Below are 21,669 nucleotides of genomic sequence, written 5' to 3'. Positions count from 1 at the left end.
TTTTTAACTTGAATATTTAATAATTATTTATTTTTATACGTTTAAAATTATATATTAATTTTTAATTCTTTTTAATAAATTGGACAAACACTTTTAGACACGATAGCAATCACCTTATATAATAATTAAAATTTAGAAGGTAGAAGAGGAAATCTTGAAGAAAGATTCTGATGGTAATTACTAACATAAAAGGCATGATTGCTAAATGCTAATTAAGAGGAGGACCACATATATCTTTGTGGACCATAATTAAAATTAAGACAATGAGTTTAATTGCAAGACCTACGCACGCGTGCTCCCAATAAGCTTCTCTATCTTTTTCTCTTTCTTTAATTTTTTTTTTTGGTGACTTCTCTTTCTTTAATTTATTATACGCCTACTTTCTCCTTCTTAATTTCATCCAAAGTTTAAACTTTATTTAAAACTTTAATCTTTATACAGGATGATATAAAATATTTTTTAAGTTCGTTTAGTTATATCTATTTTTTATAATTACTTTTGTGATTATTGTAAAATATTGTTATTTTTATTAATATGATATTACGTAATTTAATATGCTTATAAAACTATTTTATACTAATATTATATTAAAATTAAATTCTCTAATTAATTTATTGTTTTCGTTAATATAAGCCATTGGTATTTGTTATATTTCAGGGGAAAAAGGATAATAATAATCATGAATATTTATAACCCATCTTATATAAAAACACAACAATAAATATTTCATATTAAATAAGAGGATGATTTTTTTCAAATAGCGAGAGATGAACTTGTTAAATAAGAGGATGATAAAGAAAAAATTATCATTATTAAAGTTTAGGCGTCTAAATTTTTTCTAGTAATAATTTACTTATATGGTTAAAAAAGTTGAGAATAATAAAAAATAACAGAGAACAAACAAAGTTTTTCAAATATGACAAGTTTTAAGATGCATTTAAGAATTTTACTATTTAATAAAATATTATTTTTGTTTTAAAATCCCAAATATTTAGAGTAAATTAAATATCAATATTATCCAAAACATTTTGCCATATTTATGTTTCTAATATTTCTAAAATGACTCAAATAGTCGTCGAAATTAATAATAAAAATAATATTAAATAAGTTGTAAAATATTTTTTTATTGTTCACCGTATTCTAATGTTTAACATATCAATGATTAATCCATCGCGGATTTGAACTCCATTTAGGAGTCTGTCGCTAGCCAATGAATTACTGTATATACAAGATAAAATTCGAAAACCCGACAGTAACTTAAACAGAAGAGTGAGCTGACCACTCCACCAACTTAAGTTAGTTATTTGTAAAATATTTATAATACAAATAAAATTAAATAAAAAAATTATAAACAAACATTAATATTTAACCTAAATATTTAGGAAAAAAATTATTGGTTGCCCTTACTATTACTGCATTACATTAACTTAGAAGTTCATGCATTTATTAAAGTAAACAATAATATACTGTGTTTGCTTCACATATGTTTATTGCTTCGCCGGTGTTGGTGGGTCAACGTCCTTTTTCAGCGTTTGCATTAATTTAATTGGAATAATCAAATAATTAGTTATAATATTGTGAGACAAAACCTGAAAAATTGTGATGGCATCAGACCAAAAAGTAGTTAGACTAATAGAGGCTTGTTCTCATTATTGTCATTTGATGCCAAATTATTGTCAACTTAATTATTTAATCCCAAACTTTTAGCTGTAAAAACTCTTTTCCCACTTCTATTTGTTGCTTCTCTCATCTTTAATTATGCTTTTCTTAACCATTAATTTCTATTATCAGAAGAGTTAGTTAATATGTGTTTTTAAGAGCACATGACAGAATGTTTTAAATATTTTTATTTAATAAATAAAAAATAAATATATTAAAAATTTAAATTTTTTATATTTAAAAAAATAATTTATCATATATTTTTAGAACACAAATTAAATAAACCGTTATTAAAAAAACAAACTCAAAGATAAAAAATATATTTAGTTATTTTCCTTCACTTTTTTTATTTCTTGCGATATCCCCCAATCCGACAGGTCAAGAACTAATCCGTCGCGGATTTAAACTCTATTTAAGGGTCTGCCGCTGGCCAATAAGTTGCTACATACACGGATTCGAACCCCATACTTTATTGTATGCATATCATAACTTTAAATGGTGGTGGTGTACACTGCCTTCACTTTAGGGGTGAGCACGGGTCGGTTTGGTTCGGGTTTAAGATAAAATTAGAACCGAACCGATCAAAAAGTAATTGGTTTGGTTTGGTTCGAATTTGCATTTTTTTGTGTTTGTACCCGAACCAAACCAAACCGATTAAGAGCGGATTGGTTCGGTTCGGGTAGCGGGTACCCGATGCCTTTGAAATTCATAAAAAAAAAAAACTAAATTGGCAAATTTTTATCTTAAAAATTCAAGAAATACAATAAACATGTAACATCAACAGAAATAATGCAAACATATTAAATACGAAATACATTAAAAACTAAACTCATCAAAATCCAAACATATTAATAGTAAATAATCTTGTCTAATGAAAATATAAAAGTGCAATAGAAATATTAGAAGTTAAATACAAAAGTCTAGTGAATAATCTTCGAAAGAAGCTAAAACCAAAACACATTAAAATTTAAACATTAGTGAGATAGGATTAGCGTTATGAGTTAGAAAACACATAAAAAGTCATATATATATATATATATGATCGGGTATACGGGTTGGTTCGGGTTCCGCACCCCCAAAACCGATACCCGAACCAATCATCAGCAAATGTCATTGGTTTGGTTCGGGTTGGACCCGATTACCCGTCGGTTCTAAAACCAATTTGATTGGTTTGGTTCGGGTTCGGGTGGGTAATCGGGTACCCGCTACCCGTGCTCACCCCTACTTCACTTTTCATTGTTCTTATTGCTGCTTAAAGAAAACATTTAAAATTAATTTTAGTAATTATAGGCAGAGTTAAAACATGAAAACCAATAAAATGGATAAATTAATTAGGTGGGAAAGTAATAATTAAGTAAAAAAAACAAAAATTATGCCACATTGTTGTATAAACTTTAATTTTGTGCATAAATATTATCTTTCACACTGTATTATTTAATTTTTTCATACTTTTAATATATATTTTCTTGTCATCAGTAAACTTTTTGAGACAATTTGTGAGTACAAATTTAACAATTTGAATTTATATATACAAGCTAAGTATTAAATGTGTATTTTCACAGAAGTATGATTAGCATAGGATGATAGAATTCAAGAAAATGGCATCGGAAATTAAAGAAGGAACATGGAAAAAAAATGTGTAAGTAAATCTAAATTTGATGAACTCCCAAAACTAGAATGTATGTGTTTGTAAATTAGAACAGAATAATAAAGACTCGTTTTTGTCTTTAACGTATAATTAAGTTTTAAAGTAGTTTATAATGTTTAAATTTTTTTTAATTAAGTTTTTGATGATTTAAAATTATTTTAATATTGTCCTACTGTTAGTAATATGTTAAAAAATATTGATGGTAAGACAATATTAAAATAATTTTAAAACATTAGAGATTTAAATAGAATGAAAACGTTCAAAATGAAAACAATATATTACTATTAAAAAATTATCAAATCAAGTTAAATTTAATTAAATTTTAATTTTAACTTTGTCTCTATATCAAATTTTTTTAATGTTTAATTTAATTAAATTTTATTTTTAAATTTGAAATAAATTTTTAATTTTATCCTTTAATAATATCAAATTTTTTTACAATTGATAATTATTCAAATTATTTTAAATTTTATTCTTAATAAAAAATAAATTTATTTAGAATAAAAGTAACATGATTAAAAATAATTTATTTAGATATGATTAAAAAATAATTAAATAATTATTTATCGTAAAACATTGATAGTATTGAAAAAAATATTTATTTTAAAGTTAAAAATAAAATTTAATTAAATTAAACATTAAAAAAGTTTGATACATTAAAGACAAAAAGGTATAATTTATATTTATGTATCATGTTTTTTTTCTTTTTAAGAAGTTTATCTATTAGTCATTTTACAAGTATTTTTTAATGAGTAAAAATATTTAAAATCAAAATTAAGAAAAGTAAATTTACTTAGAATAAAAATAATGTGATTAAAAGTAATTTGCTTAGATATGACTAAAAAAGAATTAAATAATTATGTACTGTAAAATTCGATATTATTGAAGGATAAAATAAAAACTTATTTTAAAGATAAAAATAAAATTTATTTAAATTAAATATTAAATAAATTAAATTCGGTACATTAATTAATGACAAAATGTTACGTTAAAAATATTTTTTTCCGGAAGTTTATCTATTAGTCATTCTACAAGTATTTCATGATGAGTAAAAATCTTAAATTCATAATGTAATTTATTCCGTTAAAATTTATTTTTATTTTACTTAATTTAAAAATTCTTTTTAGAGTAATGTATCGTTTTCGTTCCTAATATTTTCGTCTTATTTAAGTTCTTTATATTTTAAAATCATTTTAATATTGTCTTACTATTAATTATATTAACAGACCACTAATGATAGAATAATATTAAAATAATTTTAAAACATCAAAACTTAAATAAAATTATTTAAACATTAAAACTTACTCTAAATATGAAAAACGAAAACTCTCTTTTATTTTCCCTCTTTCATTCCAATATTTCACCTTGGAAATTTGAGAATAACAAGTTTGGTGCATTATTTATTCTTCATCCTTAAAAATTTATATTTTATTTCATTTGATGTATATTATAATTTTCAAATAAGATGTTACACAAATTACATAAACCTTTCAAAAACTATGTTACACAAACTCTAATACTTATCTACACCTACAAATCCCTTGTAAATATCCCCAATTACTAGTTTGCATATATATTTCCAAAGAATTTCAAGTCACTCCATCTTCACCAACTCAATATAATATCTCGAAACAATAATATTCATAAAAAAGTTTACCCCAAATTTGTTTTCTAACAAAACAGAACCTTAATTAGTAATAAAATATGAAAAATTATTAAAAATCAATAATTTTTAATATTTTTAATCATTATTTAACTAACATAAATATTAAATAATTTTTAATAAATAATTTTTATTAATTTATATATATAAATTTTAAAAAATATGAATATAAACTGTATTAATTTATGTATACAAAAATTTTAGTAAATTTAAGTGTAAATTAAATATGTTTCTTGTATGAAAAATATATGTAAATATAAATATAAATTATTGATAATTAAATATCAATAAAAAATAATAATATTTGATAATCATCTAACATTATTCATTAATAATTATTTAATAATTAAATTGATTTTGAGGTTCACCAAGGATCGAACTCTTGACTTTTCGGATCTAGAACTCTAATATTATGTCATGATATTACTCATTTTAAAAATTTCAACTGATGAAAAAAATAACACTAATGATTATATATCTAATACTCCCTAAACCTTCATTATACACATTGTACAAATATTTCATTAATTTCCTATATTTTCTCATTCATAAAATATTATTATATCTTCAAATTAAAAGAGTTTATTACCGAACTACTACGCGTGTTCCCACATTAAGTTTTAGTTATCTTTTTGTATTGGCTTCTTTCTTTGTTTCCATTGCAGTCGTTTTCCACATAACTACCATCTCTGTTCTCTGAAAGAGAGATTAAAAATGGCCCACACACATGTAAATTGCGGTGATGAATTGAACTTACTACACAAAATTAAATAATGAATCCTTTATTGTTGATCAACAAATATGATTTTATTATGTTAAAATTAAATTGGAATAATAAAATAATGTGTTCATTTCCACTTTAAAACCCCACTTATAGCTACCTTATAATCAATAATCAATTTCTATATAGATCATAATAATGTTGCTCCTTAATAGACATGTGAAAGTGAATGTAGCATATGATTATAGCCCCCTTAAAATAATGGTGTTAGAAAGATAATGTTGTAGAATAATTACAATTGCATAATTGGTGATAGTAACTCCAACATTTTAACACTTTAAAAAAGCTTTTAAGTATATCAATATACTAGTATTTCAATAAATTTTAAATATTAATTTTAATTATATATATTATATTTTTTTTATAATTAAAATTAACGATTAAAAATTACTGAAACACTAGTATACGGATGCTTGAAAATTTTTCTATACTTTATTAGTATACTCATCACAAGTGTAAATAACTAAATATATATCAATCACTGATTGGTTTTGTTAGGTATGCTTACCATTTTAATTCATGTAGGTCCTTCATCACACATCTTAAATTATAACTAGTTCCCAATGGCGGCTAAAGCAATTTCTGTTTCCTAAAATAAGAGCAGGAAAATAATAAAATTGAGTATAGATCTAAAATTCTAAATTGTCAATTTTAGTGATTTATGTGTGTTTCATTATTGGTCAAGTTTATTATATCTTAAATTTTTAGTAAATCATCTAACATCTCTCGTTTATTATTTATGATATAGGACGTGAAAAAGAATAATTGGAATTATATTCATAAAATCGTGTTAGAAATTATATACATACATGGTAACGAAATTATAATTTAAAATGGGGAATTTAGAGTAACGAATATTTGAAAATAGATATGAATATTTTGTTATGTGCTAATGCTAGGGTCATCCTGTAACTATATTTTCATCACTTATCTTGATCTGATAATGACTAACCACAAAAAGAAACCATTAATTTAGAGATTTATTTATTATTTATTTTTGGGGAGGGGTATTCCAGCAAGATCACAACTAGATCAATAGAGAGTTGACCACAAAATTTTGGATTGACTGGATTGGCTACAGCTGGAAAACGTAACAGGGCAAGAAGGTAAAATCCATTATTAGATTCCATTATTCCTTTTGTTCCTCACTCTCCAAAGTTCAATATATATAAAAATATAAAATAAAAGAAGCATAACAAAGAAAGAAAAAAAAATTACATTAATTATTATTACTTAATATATAAATATGCTCTTTGTTAAAGTATATAGTGAGTGAATGAGATATCTTATAGTGAAACGCCTCCATACACTAGTCCCTCACCCAACTCTTAATCGTGTTCTTACACGTGTCTCAGGTTGTGGTCCCCACAACACGAATCAATCTTTTACCGTTGGCGTTTGGGGTACACAGGTTGTTAAATATAACCTTGAAGAATGATTTGCCGGGTCCACAGCTTGGAAAACATTTTTAAAAACAAAGTCTATAAGTTAGTATTTTTAATCAGTTAAAAAAATGAATAATTTTATATTTTTAAATATAATTTCACACTATTAAAAATATTTATAATAACTAATTAATAATTACAAATCATAAAATAGTATTTTTTTTAATGATAACATTTAGAATAAAACTTGGAATATTAAAAAATTTTAAATTGGATAATTTATTCTTGAATAAAATTTATTTTTTAAAAATTTTTTTGACTAATTTTTGCCAGATAACAATATTTTTTATAAATTTAATTGTTTTATAATAAAATTGGTTAGAAATTTATTTATTTAGTATGTATATATCTATATATATACATATATTAAAAATTTAATTAAAAGCGACAAAAAGAATTATTTATTTGACAAATTAATTCTTAAAATTTTTTAAAGAATAAAAATTTGTTAATAGCTAAAATATCCAATTTAAAATTTGTTGAAAAATAATTTAAAATGTTTACTTCTAAATTTAAGTAAGTTCCCACCAAAGTAAAAAAATCATCTATTAAAATATTTTTTATATATATCAATTTTTTTATGCACGGAAAGGAGTTTTCCATCTATACTTCAATCTTATTTTAATATATTATAAAAAAATGAATTTTTACATTCATTATTTATTAAATCATCTAAAGAAATAAATTCAATAGGTTAAATTTGCAAAAAAAAAAAATATCAATACATAAAAAAAATTTAAATTTTTATATGAATAGTAGAAATCAAATTTGCATTCTTCTAAAACATGATAAATAAATGATACTAATGAAGTGTGGCAATTGGGAATTGGGATGATGAAGAGTTTGCTGAGGGTTGATGAAGGATGATGGTGGTTAGGTGCATATATATAATTGGGGATTCTAAAAATAAAAAAAGAAAATTGAAAGAGGGTTAGTTGGCACTGAGTTAAATGAGTGTGTAACAGCAAAGAGAGAGAGAGAGAGAGAGAAAGAGAGAGAAAGATATCTTATGTTACTTAGAACAGTTGGCAAAATGTGTCAGTAAAAAATAAAATAAAATAACAAAAAGGAAATAAATAAATAAATAATTCTAAAAGCCTAAAAGGAAGTATGTTTGTTAATAATAATAATAAATATAAATAATAATATAGGGAGCAAGCTTGGCCTTCAAGAGAAGAACCTCTCAAATCCAATCTCACAAACACATATGAAAGCAAAAGGGGAAGAGCCAAAAAAAAAAAAAAGAACAGTCACACACAATTAAAATAATATTAATTAATTAAATAACTAATTTAATGAGGTTGAATAGTTTAAAGTGTTTAAACTAGAACTGGAAAATTATTACAAGTGAAGCAAAGTGTAGGAACTATAGGAAGAAAGAATTTAATTTGAAAATTAAAAAAATTAAAAAGGTTGATTAGGTTCTTCTTGTTATGCTTATGCAATAATTTACCAACAGGAGCAGTTGGCAGTGGTTAGTGTGTCTTTTAAAATGATTCATGTCACCTCTTATAGCTTGAGCAGGTAAGCAAAGAAATAAAGCAAAAAAAGAGTCTCACATTCTATGATTATTTTATTTTAATTTTTAATTTTATTTATATATATATATATATATATATTTTTTTTTTTCTCTTTCTAGCTTAGTAAGTAGCTCTTGGTGTTGTCCTGTAATCTATAAAAGTTGGAATTTTTATGCTACATTTTGGTGTTTTTTATGCTTAGACCTACCAACTGTTTGTGAAATTGTTTGTTCTTGGTCTTTGTAGTATTTGATAGTCTGCAGTGTTGATAGAGACATAAAACACAATCCTGTCCCTTTCAGATTTTTCACACCAGTCATGGCACTGATTTGATTTTGATTTATGAGTTTGGTGCCTTTTGGTTCTTTCTTTCTTCCTTGTTCTTGTTCGTCTTGTACTTGGATTCCCATCATAGAGGTTTCAAATTTTCAATAGCTCCTCATTTCCTATCTATCTCTCTTGCATCAAACCTAAGAAAGAAAATTAGTACTACTTGTTGGAGAGATTCTTCAATTCAAAGTTGTTTCCCAAGAAATGCATTAACATCAATCACATTGGTCTGAATTTCTGGAGATCTTAGTAGTCGTTATTGTTGCTTGGAGCACAAAGAAGAGAAGGAAAAAAAAGGGAATCTGCTTTAACTTGCTGAAGTTTTGATGAGCTGTGTAATGAGCTAATCCCATTGTTATGTTCCCTTTATGCTCTTAACACTGAAAGGTTTCACCTTTTCTTGTCTCTGAGAACCATTGTGTAGTTTGGAGGAAAAAAAAAAGGTAATAACAATAACAAGCTTGGTGGCTTAACTGAGTTATAAGATTATATTCCCTTTCACTTTTATTCTTTAACTTTAACTTCCTCTCTCAGTCCTATAAAGCTGCCAAGCTATTTGTTCCTTGTTTAGTCCTGCAAGATATCTCTCTATATCCAACTTAGTCAAAATTCTCTTTCCCCTTTAATCATTTCCAATTGTTTACTTCCTCCTTCTGCGAAATCATATATAGATATCATCATCATATGATCAAATTGGTTGATATTTATATATAACTGAGATGGGGGGTCATGAGAATGCAATGGGGTTTCATCATGGAAATGAGAGCATTCTGACAAATAATGTTAATGTCTCAGAAATGGATATGAGTTCTTCTATGTCATTGGCTAAGTCTTCTTCTTCAGATGTTGTTGTACCTAATAGTAACCCTTTTCTTGCTTCTTCTTCTTCTTGGGATCCAATTGTTTCCTTAAGCCAATCTCAAACTTTTGGAGGGTCATCAATGGTTACTACTCACAATAGTGATTTTGGAAATTCCTCATCTTACCCTTTTGTTCAATATATGTCTGACTCAACCAATCTTGAGGGCATTATGGTCCACAAAATTCCATCTTTTGGTAGTGGAAACTTCTCAGAAATTGTTGGATCCTTTTGTCAAGAAGGGTCTTCTGATATACCTAACATGGGGTTTAGACCAAGTTATAATCATGGCAATGATGCTGGAACCGAAAGAGCTACAATGAATGAACAATCTCAGGTTGAGGACTCAATTACTGAAGATGGTGCACCAGGAACTGCACCTAGTGGAAATCGAAGAAAGCGCATGCTTGATCATGATTCTTCTTTCAGTCCAAACAAGGTTTGTGAAGATTGTTACTATGTTAATATATCAATTCAATCTAAGAACTTGGAAGATTTCATTTCCTTATTTAGTGGGTAATGAATGAAAATTGCTTTCTAATCTGATTGGAATGCTGATCAAGTGATCATGATTCTACTTTTTGGTGCAAACTAGATTCAATTATTTAGTGGATAATTGTTTACTTTATCTAGTAAGTTATATAATGAAATGCTGGAAATATTCTACTTTCAGTCCAAACAAGACTTGTTGACTGTTTAACAAAGTTAATATAGCAGTTCGATTTTAGGATTTGGAATGTTTCATTTCCTTGATTATTTGATGTAGTGAGTTAATGAATGAAAATGTTTTACAACATATAATTAGAATGCTGATTAATGTGATCATGATTCTACTTTCTGTTCAAGCAAGGTTTGTTAGAGTGAAACATGTTGATAACTTGGTATATCAATCCAATCTAAGGACTTATTGCCTTGTTTATGTGATTCAATGAGCTAATAGATGAAATGCTTTTATAAACTTTGATTAGAATGCTGGTGGCGATGAACTGAAAGACTCTCCAAGGACGATATCTGATGGTGCTAAAGAACACGAAAAGAAGGCGAAAGTCGAGCAGAATGTGAGTGCTGATTTGCGAGGCAAGCAACCAGCAAAGCAATCAAAAGAAAATTCTCCAAGTGGAGAAGCTCCTAAAGAAAATTTCATCCATGTGAGAGCAAGAAGGGGTCAAGCTACAAACAGTCACAGCCTTGCAGAAAGGGTAACCACTAATCTTACAACAATGTTTGTTATCAAGCTTGGAAGCACTTTAATTTTATTTTGGTACTGAATGTTTCAGAAATTTTTGGTTGCAGGTGAGAAGAGAAAAGATTAGTGAGAGAATGAGATTGCTCCAAGAACTTGTTCCAGGGTGCAACAAGGTTAGTTGATTGATGTGGTTGTGTTATGATTTCTTACAAGAATGCTATGTTGCCGCCAGGACAATCCAATAATGGTGTATATCTTGATTTTATATTAATAATGTCTAATAAATCTCCAAAATTGGATTTTCTTAGTGCATATAAGACATTCCGGCCGATGTCGCATTGGATGATGTATATTCATAGTGCATACTAATGTTTTCTGCTATGTCTGGTTTCTCTTAGATAACTGGCAAAGCAGTAATGCTGGATGAGATTATAAACTATGTGCAGTCACTGCAGCAACAAGTTGAGGTATACCCATTTTCTTCTTGTTCTTTTTATTTTCCCTCCAATATTTTAAGGCTCCATTTGATTTCTCTTTTCTTATTTCTTGTTTTTATTTGTAGTGTTTTTCTGTTTCAAGATTTTATGAAGCAAAATGTGAAAACATGATATAGGTGTTAACCATTTAACATTTCTTCACTGAATTATGCACATTAAGAGATATCAATCTCACAATTAGTTATCACGATTTCAAAGGCTAAATTTCATTTGCACGCATATTTGATTATTCAACTAATTCAGAGAAGTTTTGCAGTTTTTGTCCATGAAACTTGCCACAGTGAACCCGGAACTGAATTTTGACGTAGAACGGATCCTGTCGAAGGAAGTAAGTGAAGGTCTTTCGGCATCATGTTTAATTTGATTTCTTGTTTGGAAATTTCTGAAACACTTTTTCCAAAACCATGACATTGTTTCGACGTTTCAAACATAAATCCAAACAACACTAGTAATCTTTACACAACATTGCTCTTACTCGGTTAGCGATTTCTCTATTGTTTAGATTCTTCAATCGCGCTTAGGACATGGAATTGTTGGATATGGTGTTGGTATGAGCTCCCCTCACCCATTCTCCAATGGAAGTTTTCAAGGAAACATGGCTGGCATGCCTAGTACATCAACACAATTCCCTCCTTTGCCTCAGGTGATAAAACAAAATAAAATAAAGTACCATAAAAAAAGCAACAAGTTCCGAAGTCTCTGGTTGTGAAGAAGATACTAATGCTTTTCTACACATGCAGGGTGTTTTGGATCATGAGTTCCAAAGTCTTTATGGAATGGGGTATGATCCTAATACAGCACTTGACAATTTGGGACCAAATGGTAACAACAAGAAACCTCTTCTTTTTTGTTTAATGTTTATTTGTAACTATGAACCATCTTAAGTTTCTTATCTATTCTAAATCAGTGTCATGTTTATCAGGAAGATTGAAAACAGAATTATAGTGTGTGGAACAATTAGGCCATGACTCTTCGACACATCGGAATCTTCCGTTCGACTGCACAACTATTTAACTGAAGTTCAAAGGAAGGGAAAAAAAATGGGGGGGGGGGGGGAGAAAAAATAAAGTTCTTTTAGTTGTATAGGATCCTTTTTTTTAATACCTAACTATTGGCTCTTCGAATTTTTAGAAGAAGATGACTTGTTAGATTTTGTGTTGTTTGGAAGGAAGGAAAAAGAAATGATAGTTACACATATATTGTGTAATTTAAGAACAAGTTGAAGTGGTGTTAGTCTAATGATGACTTGGAGGGCAAGTAATTTGAGGAGCATATATTGGAGTAGTAGTAAAAAGTGTGTGCAACTAATAACTATAATTATTACTCTTATGAAATGTTATTGTATAGAGTTGCAAGGCTTTGGAAATTTTTGGAGCTCAATATTTGCTTCAATTTGTGTTGGAGATGTTAGATATAATGTGTACTCTTGTTTTTTTGTAATGGTTTTATGGGTTGTTCCTTTGTTTTTGTGTTTATGAATAGAAAATATAACAAATTAACTTGTCTCTTGTGTGTGAAAAGATGTTGTAATGTGTGGGGATAAGAGATTTTTTTTTTTGGTTTTTCGCTCTCAGTCCGACAAGCCAAGGACTAGAGATTTTTTTTTTGTTTTTCGAATTTCCGACACTTACTTAAGTAGACTAGTGAACTAACCACTAGATCAATCTAATTTGGTTATGGAGATAAGAGTTATTTTGAGTAGCTATTTTTTTGGTTGTCCACGATATCTTTCAACCCAACAGGCCAAGGATTAATCCGTCACGAATCGGAGCTCCATTTAAGGGTCTGCTACTGGCCAATGGGTTGCTACACGCACAAGGCGAGATTCAAACTCCCTATACTTGCTTAACCAGAGTGTGTTGACCACTTGATCAACCAAATTGGTTATTTTGTGTGGATTTTTATTTGAAAAATAATGGCTTTTTTGATATAATGTCTTAACAGGGGGTGTTGTGGGTTTTATTTTGTGTCCATTTAGTATCAAGCATTTTTTTTACACGGTGAGAAATGTGACTAAAATAACTCATTTATAAATATAACTAAAATATGGGTTTTGAAATGGGAACTTGATTTATAGATATTTCATGAATAAGTTATATATATATATATTTACTCTCTCTGCGCTAAAGACAAACCAAATATTAGAAAGAAAAAAAATGTGCAATTCATAAAAGCAAAAAAGTAAAAAATAAAGACAAAACTGAAGTACTGAACTACGGCTTTGTTTGGATAGAAGAAAGAAAATGAGAGGAAAGAAAATGAGTGGAAAGAAAATAGAAAGAAAAGTAGAGTTATTTGTATGTTGTTTGGTTTAAGAGAAAATGGATGGAAAGAAAATAGAGAGAAAATTTTCTTTTGTTTGAATGGAAAGAAAAGTGAGAAGAAAGAAAATCATAAAGTATAAAATTACATTAATACCCTTATATATATTATATGTAAATTATAATATACTAATATATTTAAATTATTTTTTTAATAAAAAAAGTGTTTCTAATTATTTTTTAGAATTTTAATGTATTATTATTATAAACAATAATATTTTTTAAATTTATTTTTTATTTTTATTAAATATTATAAATTTTGTTTTTAATTTTAATAATGGGCATGTTAGTAATTTTACTTTTACTTTAAAACTCTCAGCAGTTTTCTTCGCAAGTTGGGAAAGAAAACTTGGATGTGGGCCCTACGTTATTATTTTCCTTTTCCATCCAATTTCTGTGCTGATCCAATCAAGGAAAAATTCCATTTTCCTTCAATTTTCCTTCCTTCAGTTTTCTTTCCTTCTAATTTCCATTGATCCAAACATAGTGTACAGGCTCAAAAATGTTGTAACATCAAACAGAAGCAGACAAGCATCATAAGAAAACATTTTCATATCATTTAATAATAAGCGTGATGAATACTTATTCATTCAATTAATAAGGTAGGGGATACAACCAATATATATCCCTTTCATTATTTAATATAGGAAACTGAAATGTATTTGGTGATATAGTAATTATTAATTATTGATCTACCCAAGGCTATGTGCTATATTTTATTCTAGACTCAGTCAAATTTAGACTCTGAAAATCATTTGATCTATAATTTGAGGTAGAAAATAACTTTGATTCAGAATGCTGAACTAATTTATGTCTACTCCATTATGATTAATTTATGAAGACTTGCACATGTTGCATTGCAAAATGAGCATTGAACATTGACCATCAAGCATGCAAAAATAATGGAATCAATATAATAATCAATGTAGGTCTTTTAATTATTTTTTTTCTTTCGTTTAAAAAAATTAGAAATTGATTTTTAATTATAAACAAAAACATTTTTTACTTAAAAATTGGTACATACCAAGCATTAAAAAACTTTTATTAGCAACATTTTATTACGAAAAGTTTAATTATTTTATTATATTTTTCTAACATTAACAAAAAAATTAACCAAAAAAAAAATACACACATTAAACACAAAATAATAGAAAGCATACACACGCAAATCATGATATTTTGCACATCTTTATAATTTTATATCAAAATAAATAACATTCTACTGTTCAAAAGTTTTGCTACATTTTCCTTTTTATTGTTTTTTCTCTATTTAATGTTGGTACTTGAAAATGTTATATAAATATTGTTCCATGTATAAAATATATATTAAATATAAAATATATATCATAATTTGATGACTATTTTTGTATGTTAATCAAATTGAAGCAATTAAATTATTAAAGTGTAGATGTAGCCAAAATATATATCTCCTCCTAGATATTAGATAATATAATTTTAATAGGGACTGCAAATACAACAAATAAAGCCTAGTTGATAGCTATGTGTCACTACTTCTGCTGAACTGCACCTTTCAAAAAACCTGTCCAGTGTAATTTTTAGGATTAGTTAATACGTGTTCTAAAAACAAATAATAAATTTATTATTAATAAAAATTTTAAAATATTTTTATTTATTAAATATAAAAAATATTAAAAACTTATTTTTTTTGTATTTTAATAAAAAAATTTAATTTATAAATTTAATATGTGTTTTTAAAATACAAGATAAATAAAGTCTCTTAATTTTTAGGAATTAAAGCATTTCAATTAAGATTATTATCATTAAGAGTAATCAAACCCTAATAAATATATCTTCATCATTGTTGTTCCCACAAACATGGCATGGAAAAGGAAGGCAGAGGGTAGTTTGGTTTTCCGTTTTCCTACTAACAACCATTTCTGTTTATTTGTCTCTCAAAATTTTTGCCCACAAATTGAGAAATTGTTGGAATTACTTAAATATAGAAAATATATAAACTTTGATAACTTATCATTTTCCATCTTTTCGTCACCTTGTTTTTTTAATGCATCAAGCTTAACATTAAAATAAATAAATATTTGACATTCAAATAAAATAATTTGAAAATAACGTTTAATCCATATTGAAAAATCTAAAACTAATCATTTCCTAACAATGGAAAGTCAATATCTTATATAGTCCATCCTTCAAATAATAATAATAATTAAGATGTAAGATTAGTTACAATGTCACTCTCTTTGAAGGCTAACATGGGTTTATGCTACAATGCCACTCTCTAGTAGTCTAATGACTTTTAATAATAGTACTATTTATAATAGGCATAAGCCCATAAAAATTGAGGTCCAAAAGCTAATTCTTAGGGTTAAAAAGGTCCAAAATCTTGTAAGTTCAAAGTAAAGTTGCCAACATGACCCCTAACCAACTTGGGTTGGTCGAGTGGTCAGTTCACTTGTCCGCTTAAATAAGTGTTGGGGGTTTGAATCCCGCCTTATGTATGCAGCAACTCATTGGCCAGCGGTAGACCCTTAAATGGAGCTCAAATCTGCGACAGATTAATCCTTGACCTGTCGGATTTGGGGATACGGTGAGCAACAAAAAAAAAAGTTGCCAACATGAGGCTCAGTAGAGGGAGTGAATGGTGAAATACTAACCACCAAAAGAACACATTTTGCAAACTTTGTTGTACTAAGCAGCCGTTTGGAATTGGAAAACAAGATGAAAAAGGAAACCATAACAATCAAACAAAAACAAGCATCAAAATGGGTCATAATTAATGGTAGTAGAAGAAAGTTGGTTGGTTTTTCATTTAAGTGTTTACATAAGAAAGATTAAACAGTGGTCCATGCCGTATGATCTCTACCAAATAGGATGGAACCCCATTTTTTTTTGTGACACAATTTTATTCAAAATTAAAACCACAAAATAGCTACACCCGCCACCACATTCAAGTGTATCCATATGGAGAGACCAAAAGATATATCCATGTGCTATATAAAAGCTATGAAAGCAACCCTAGAATGAAATAAAATTTTATCAAATCAACTTTTAATTGGGGTTCAATTAAATTTTTTTAATGTAAGTGTTGATTTCATTTGGCTATATCATTGTTAGAATTTGATGAGTTAAACATAGCAATTCATAGGTCAACGAGTTATAACTCAAATGGCATAGTCTCTCCATACTTATCTAGAAGTTGCAGATTCGAGTAAAGAATCAAGTTATGACAGTGTTAAGACTTACGAGTGTTGTTAGGAGAAAGAAAAAAAATTATAAATATAACGAAAAATAAAAAATAAAAAATGACAAAAAAAATTAATACTCTAGTTTTTTTCACCATTATTAGTAATTTTACACAACCAAAAAATTTGTCTTATGTTAATTACATGTTATCATTTTAGATAGAGCATAAAAAATAGTCTGAATTTTTCCAAATTACTATGACTTTAATATCAAAAGGCATTTTTAAAAAAAAAAAAGACAAAGCAAAATTTTCCATCAGTGACTTTATTTTATGTTAGCATCAAGCCATGAATGAAAAATTTAAAAACCAAGTGTACAGGACCACACCAACTTCTTTACAACCATCACTACATATTCGTGATACTTTTGGTCATCATTATGTTAAAAATAAATCAATTAAAAAGAAAAAAAAATAAGAAAAGACAATCAATTATTCAGATCCCACTTTCCTATGATGAATGTAGACAAAAATGAATTCAAGTAATGACTTTGCACTATTCTCTTCATGCCACAAAGATAAGGAGGATAATCTTGACTTTTTCAGTGCCAACTCAATTGAGATTCTAATCTTAAACCACAAATTTTTCTTACAAAAGAATTGATCCAACAAGAAAAGAATAAACACCATAAAATTACAAAGTGGTAAAGGTAAAAATAAAAAAAGGGTAAAAACTTGCACATTGAAGGAGGCATTAACTAATTACTAGGCTTCCATTCTACTTACCCTTTATTCCAAATCAAACCCTTCTTTTTATGTGTTCTTAATAACAGACTTTGAAGCTTCCCATAGGGCTTAATTTGGAATCTTGGAACCTTGCAAGCGTGTGACCAATAATTTGTCTTCAAGTGATTCTTAAGGGCATGCCTTTTGTCCACACTTTTTCTTTCAAGTGTATATAGTTTTCTCCATGCATGTATCTTTTTACATATTAAAAAAAATTAAAAATTTCCTGTGCTGTTTTATTATAAGATTCAATCTCAATCAACTTGTTCACCAATCAAGTCTAGACCAACCAAAAGGAATGAAATCCCTTGGAAAAGCAAGAAGTAGAAATGGATTCCTTGTGCTGAAAGAAGAGACCTTGCTGAGGCTGTTAGAAGCAAAAAGGCCAAAGCAAGTTCCTTCATATATATTCTATTATGCTTCTTATTCTTCTTTGATGATGATGAGGATGATGATGCAATTTTCTTCTTCTCTTGCCTTTGGATCTCTTCGTTATTTTCGGCGAGAACAGGTGCCGAGGCCACTCTTTGATGATGCTTTGGTGGTTTCTCGACCATGGAAACTAGGTCGCCTTCAGAGGATCGGCCGGATTTCTTGGTTACAACCCACTCGTACGCACTACCGAGCTGGAATAGGCCGGAGATCATGGCGTTGAATTTGGTGACTGACATTGTGTTCTCAAAGAGAAGGTAAGGGACTATAAAAGGGAAAGATTTCGGGGCGGGAAGGATGTTAAGGAATGACATTGTGGCCGGAATGTAGCAAACAACCCAAGCAGGGAGCTCGGCTTCCGGGACAAACATTGTCATTGGCAGAATTATGCAGAATAGTGTGAATGAATAGAAGGGTAGTATCAATTTTCTAAGAAGAAAGAACAGAAATATGATGTTGAATTTCTTTGATAAGCTTATCTGCAAGAACATAATTGGTAATGACATTGTATAAGCACTAGCAATAGATGTTAAGGTCTTGATTATTGCCATATAAACAAGGTACTGAATTGAGATATGCATAGTTCGAAGCTTACCTTCGAGCGTATGATGGCGGGCAAACAAAGGCGAAACAATTGCATTGGTCCGGAATGCCATCTATGTTGCTGTTTCCTATAAGCTTCATAAGATTCTGGTAGCTCACATTGACACTGGAAATAGTAACAAGTTACAATTAGTATGATAGATGACGACTTTGAATAATGCAAGATCAATTTGATCCCTGAAAGATTCATGACATCGGTTTATTGATGTCACATGTATTTTTTAGAGACTAAAGCAATGTTGATGTATATATTTAACTATTTAAGGAGGACTAAGCATGTCTTAGAGGGATTAAATACCTAGTTTAATCTAATAATTTAATAGTTTGGTAGAAAATTAGAGTAGTGGGGCAAACCTCAACATCATTGAGGAAGATGAATTTCCAGCCATGAAGATGAGCTCGAACGGCAATGTCCATGTCCTCAACAGTGGTCCTCTCCAACCAACCACCGGCATCCTCCAAGGCCTTAATTCTCCACACTCCGGCGGTGCCATTGAACCCAAAGAAATTAAGGAAGATCCCATTTACTTGCTGCTCAACCTCAAAATGGAAAGCCAAATTAATGTTCTGTAACCGTGTTAAAAGGTTCTCATCCTTGTTCACAAAAGACCATCTCGTTTGAACTAATCCCAATTCGTCGTTATCCTGCATAGTATCAAACCAAATAAATTTAGTTGACTATAGCAGAAACATGCATCCAACAATAGATGCTAAATTTCTAGTAAGGGCATTGAATTTAATGAAATAATGAATCACCTTAAAATGAGGAACTGTTCTTTTAAGGAAATCAGCAGTAGGCTGAAAATCAGCATCGAAAATTGCGACAAACTCGTAGTCTTTCACATAGCTACAACTCATGGCAGATTTCAAGTTACCTGCCTTGTAACCCTCTCTGATCACCCTATGCCGATACACAATGTTGGCACCCTCTTGTTGCCATTTCTTCACCTCATCACTGATCAAAGATTGTGTTATTGGATCATCTGAATCGTCTAGAACTTGAATTAGCAACTTGGACTTAGGCCAATCCAAATTGCAAACAGCACCAATCGATTGCTGATAAACCTGAAGAACACAATCAACTTGATTGGATCAACAAACCACATTATTAGGTTTGGAGGTAGATTATGTTGGTTTCATGTAGTTAGGTGGAGTCCAAATTGGAAGAAATCCAAATTAACAAGTTAAGCAATAAATGACAAAACAAGTCAAACATCACTTCTTGATCCAAAGCTTTAAGGCTTTACAAATATATACCATTCAATTAATCCATACTTACAACTAAAACTTGAAATTCCATCCTAGGAACACAAATTGCCTAATTTTTCAAAGCAAGTTGAACCCACAAATAGACTAATCCAAACAGAGAAATCAATCAAATCATCATTGTATCTTTATCTTACCTCTCTCTCATTGCACATGGGGATCTGGACTAACACCATAGGAAAGAACCCTTTCTTCTCCCCAGATTCAAGATCTAAATCACCATAATCTTCAGCAGCAACATTCTTGATCTTCTTATACCGGATCCAAAAACAACCCAAGCAAAGCACAAGCCTATCCAAGCTCTGAATAAGGAACAACACAATGCAGACATTGGCAAGGAACTGCAATGGTGGAGCAAGGTACTCCACACGGATCAAGACCCACCGAGAATAAACCCAACCAAACAAGCCCTTAACCCCAAAATGTGACCAAAATTGCTCCAAATGAAGATGGGGTGCACCAAAGTGAACAAAGTTCCAACCTTTGAAGTAGTGAGCAGCAACCTCAAAACAAAGTAAGATCACAGATAAATAAAGAAACAACTTGATACAATAATAGAACCTTGCCTTAACCCTATGATTTTCCTTCTCCCTCCCAACACCGACACCAACACCATTAACATCACTGTCGTTTTCAGCATCAGTTCTTCCAGAAACGACACGTCGTTTAACAGCAGAAGCAAGGGACAACAATGCAGGAGGCAAAGAAGCCAAACAACCTGCGGCTCTGTGAGCTTTAAGGAGAAGAACCCAAGTTAGTTGCTTTGCGTTTTTCCCTCTTGCTTTGTCTCTTGATGAAGTGTTGTGTGATGTTGTTGTTGCTGTTGTTGTAACAATGAAGTCTTCTTCAGAAGGAGCTTCAAGTTCAACCATGGACCAGTTTGGATTCTCCATCTTCACCACCACAGGGGTACCTCTATGGCTCTCTTTGTTCTTCCCAAACATGTTGAATAAAGGTGCCATTTTTCTTCAATGATCTCAAAAACCCACCTCAGAAAAACAACCAAACCAACCAAAAAATAAAAAACAAGTGAGAAAATAGTGAAAAAATGTGCTTTTCTCTTTTGGGGTTCTACAGTTCTAGTAGTAGTAGTAGTTGCTGTTAGCCCCAGAAGAAGAATGAGGAAGAAGAAAGAAGAAGAAGAAGGAAAATGGAGGGTTTAGGAATTTAATGTGATAGTGTCAGAGAGAGAGAGACGCGTGGAGAGGAGGAAGGAGAGCAAGGCGTCTCGAAGACATGGTGACATTGGGAGCAAAAGCTTATTTAAGAGAGAGTGAAAGTGAGACTCAGTTTGAGAGAGAGAGAGAGAGAGAGAGAGAGAGAGGTTTTTGTTTGAATGAAGAATGTGTTTGGATGAGAACAAAAGAGGTTGCATCCAAATTACAGCTTGCAACAACGGAAGAAAGGAAGAAGAAGAAGAAGCAAAATTAGCAAGTGACGTAAGAAAAGACAGTAACAATTTCATTACCTCACTCTTCTAAATTTTGCTGCAACCCTGTAACCATTATTAACACAT

At 29.3% G+C, this 21,669-nt stretch overlaps 2 protein-coding genes across 3 annotated transcripts; one reads left to right on the top strand and one right to left on the bottom strand.

The window, feature by feature from the left end:
- The first annotated feature begins 8,918 nt into the window (after window positions 1–8,918).
- LOC130935624 (transcription factor bHLH74-like) lies at window positions 8,919–13,034 on the top strand. 2 transcript variants are annotated; one of them, XM_057865453.1, is made up of 8 exons: window positions 8,919–10,344; window positions 10,874–11,104; window positions 11,199–11,264; window positions 11,490–11,558; window positions 11,845–11,916; window positions 12,091–12,231; window positions 12,329–12,410; window positions 12,496–13,034. In XM_057865453.1, exons 1-8 carry the CDS (start codon window positions 9,766–9,768, stop codon window positions 12,531–12,533), a joined length of 1,278 nt encoding a protein of 425 aa, XP_057721436.1. In that variant the 5' UTR covers window positions 8,919–9,765; the 3' UTR covers window positions 12,534–13,034. The 2 variants fall into 2 exon arrangements, with proteins under 2 accessions (XP_057721436.1, XP_057721437.1); XM_057865454.1 differs by having other exon boundaries at window positions 8,920–10,344; window positions 12,511–13,034.
- A 4,573-nt stretch (window positions 13,035–17,607) lies between these two features.
- Window positions 17,608–21,464, bottom strand: LOC130932671 (probable xyloglucan glycosyltransferase 12). The gene is made up of 5 exons (XM_057862060.1): window positions 20,291–21,464; window positions 19,644–19,952; window positions 19,242–19,532; window positions 18,880–18,993; window positions 17,608–18,763 (listed from the first exon to the last, which is right to left on the bottom strand). The coding sequence occupies exons 1-5, from the start codon at window positions 21,113–21,115 to the stop codon at window positions 18,107–18,109; spliced, it is 2,196 nt and encodes a 731-aa protein (XP_057718043.1). The 5' UTR covers window positions 21,116–21,464; the 3' UTR covers window positions 17,608–18,106.
- Window positions 21,465–21,669: the final 205 nt, after the last annotated feature.

Source organism: Arachis stenosperma, chromosome 6 (genome assembly GCF_014773155.1).
Source record: "Arachis stenosperma cultivar V10309 chromosome 6, arast.V10309.gnm1.PFL2, whole genome shotgun sequence".
In the NCBI taxonomy this organism is placed as follows: Eukaryota; Viridiplantae; Streptophyta; class Magnoliopsida; order Fabales; family Fabaceae; genus Arachis; species Arachis stenosperma.
Note: the sequence above shows the minus strand (reverse complement) of the source record. Positions and strands in the feature narration are given on the sequence as shown.

Coding starts and splice junctions, on each gene's coding strand:
- LOC130935624 (XM_057865453.1), top strand. CDS start 9,766: ATGGGGGGTCATGAGAATGCAATGGGGTTTCATCATGGAAATGAGAGC. Junction 11,917..12,090: donor AACGGATCCTGTCGAAGGAA/GTAAGTGAAGGT, acceptor TCTATTGTTTAG/ATTCTTCAATCGCGCTTAGG. Junction 12,232..12,328: donor AATTCCCTCCTTTGCCTCAG/GTGATAAAACAA, acceptor CTACACATGCAG/GGTGTTTTGGATCATGAGTT.
- LOC130932671 (XM_057862060.1), bottom strand. CDS start 21,115: ATGGCACCTTTATTCAACATGTTTGGGAAGAACAAAGAGAGCCATAGA. Junction 19,953..20,290: donor CCATGTGCAATGAGAGAGAG/GTAAGATAAAGA, acceptor TGTGTTCTTCAG/GTTTATCAGCAATCGATTGG. Junction 18,994..19,241: donor TCTTCCTCAATGATGTTGAG/GTTTGCCCCACT, acceptor TACTATTTCCAG/TGTCAATGTGAGCTACCAGA.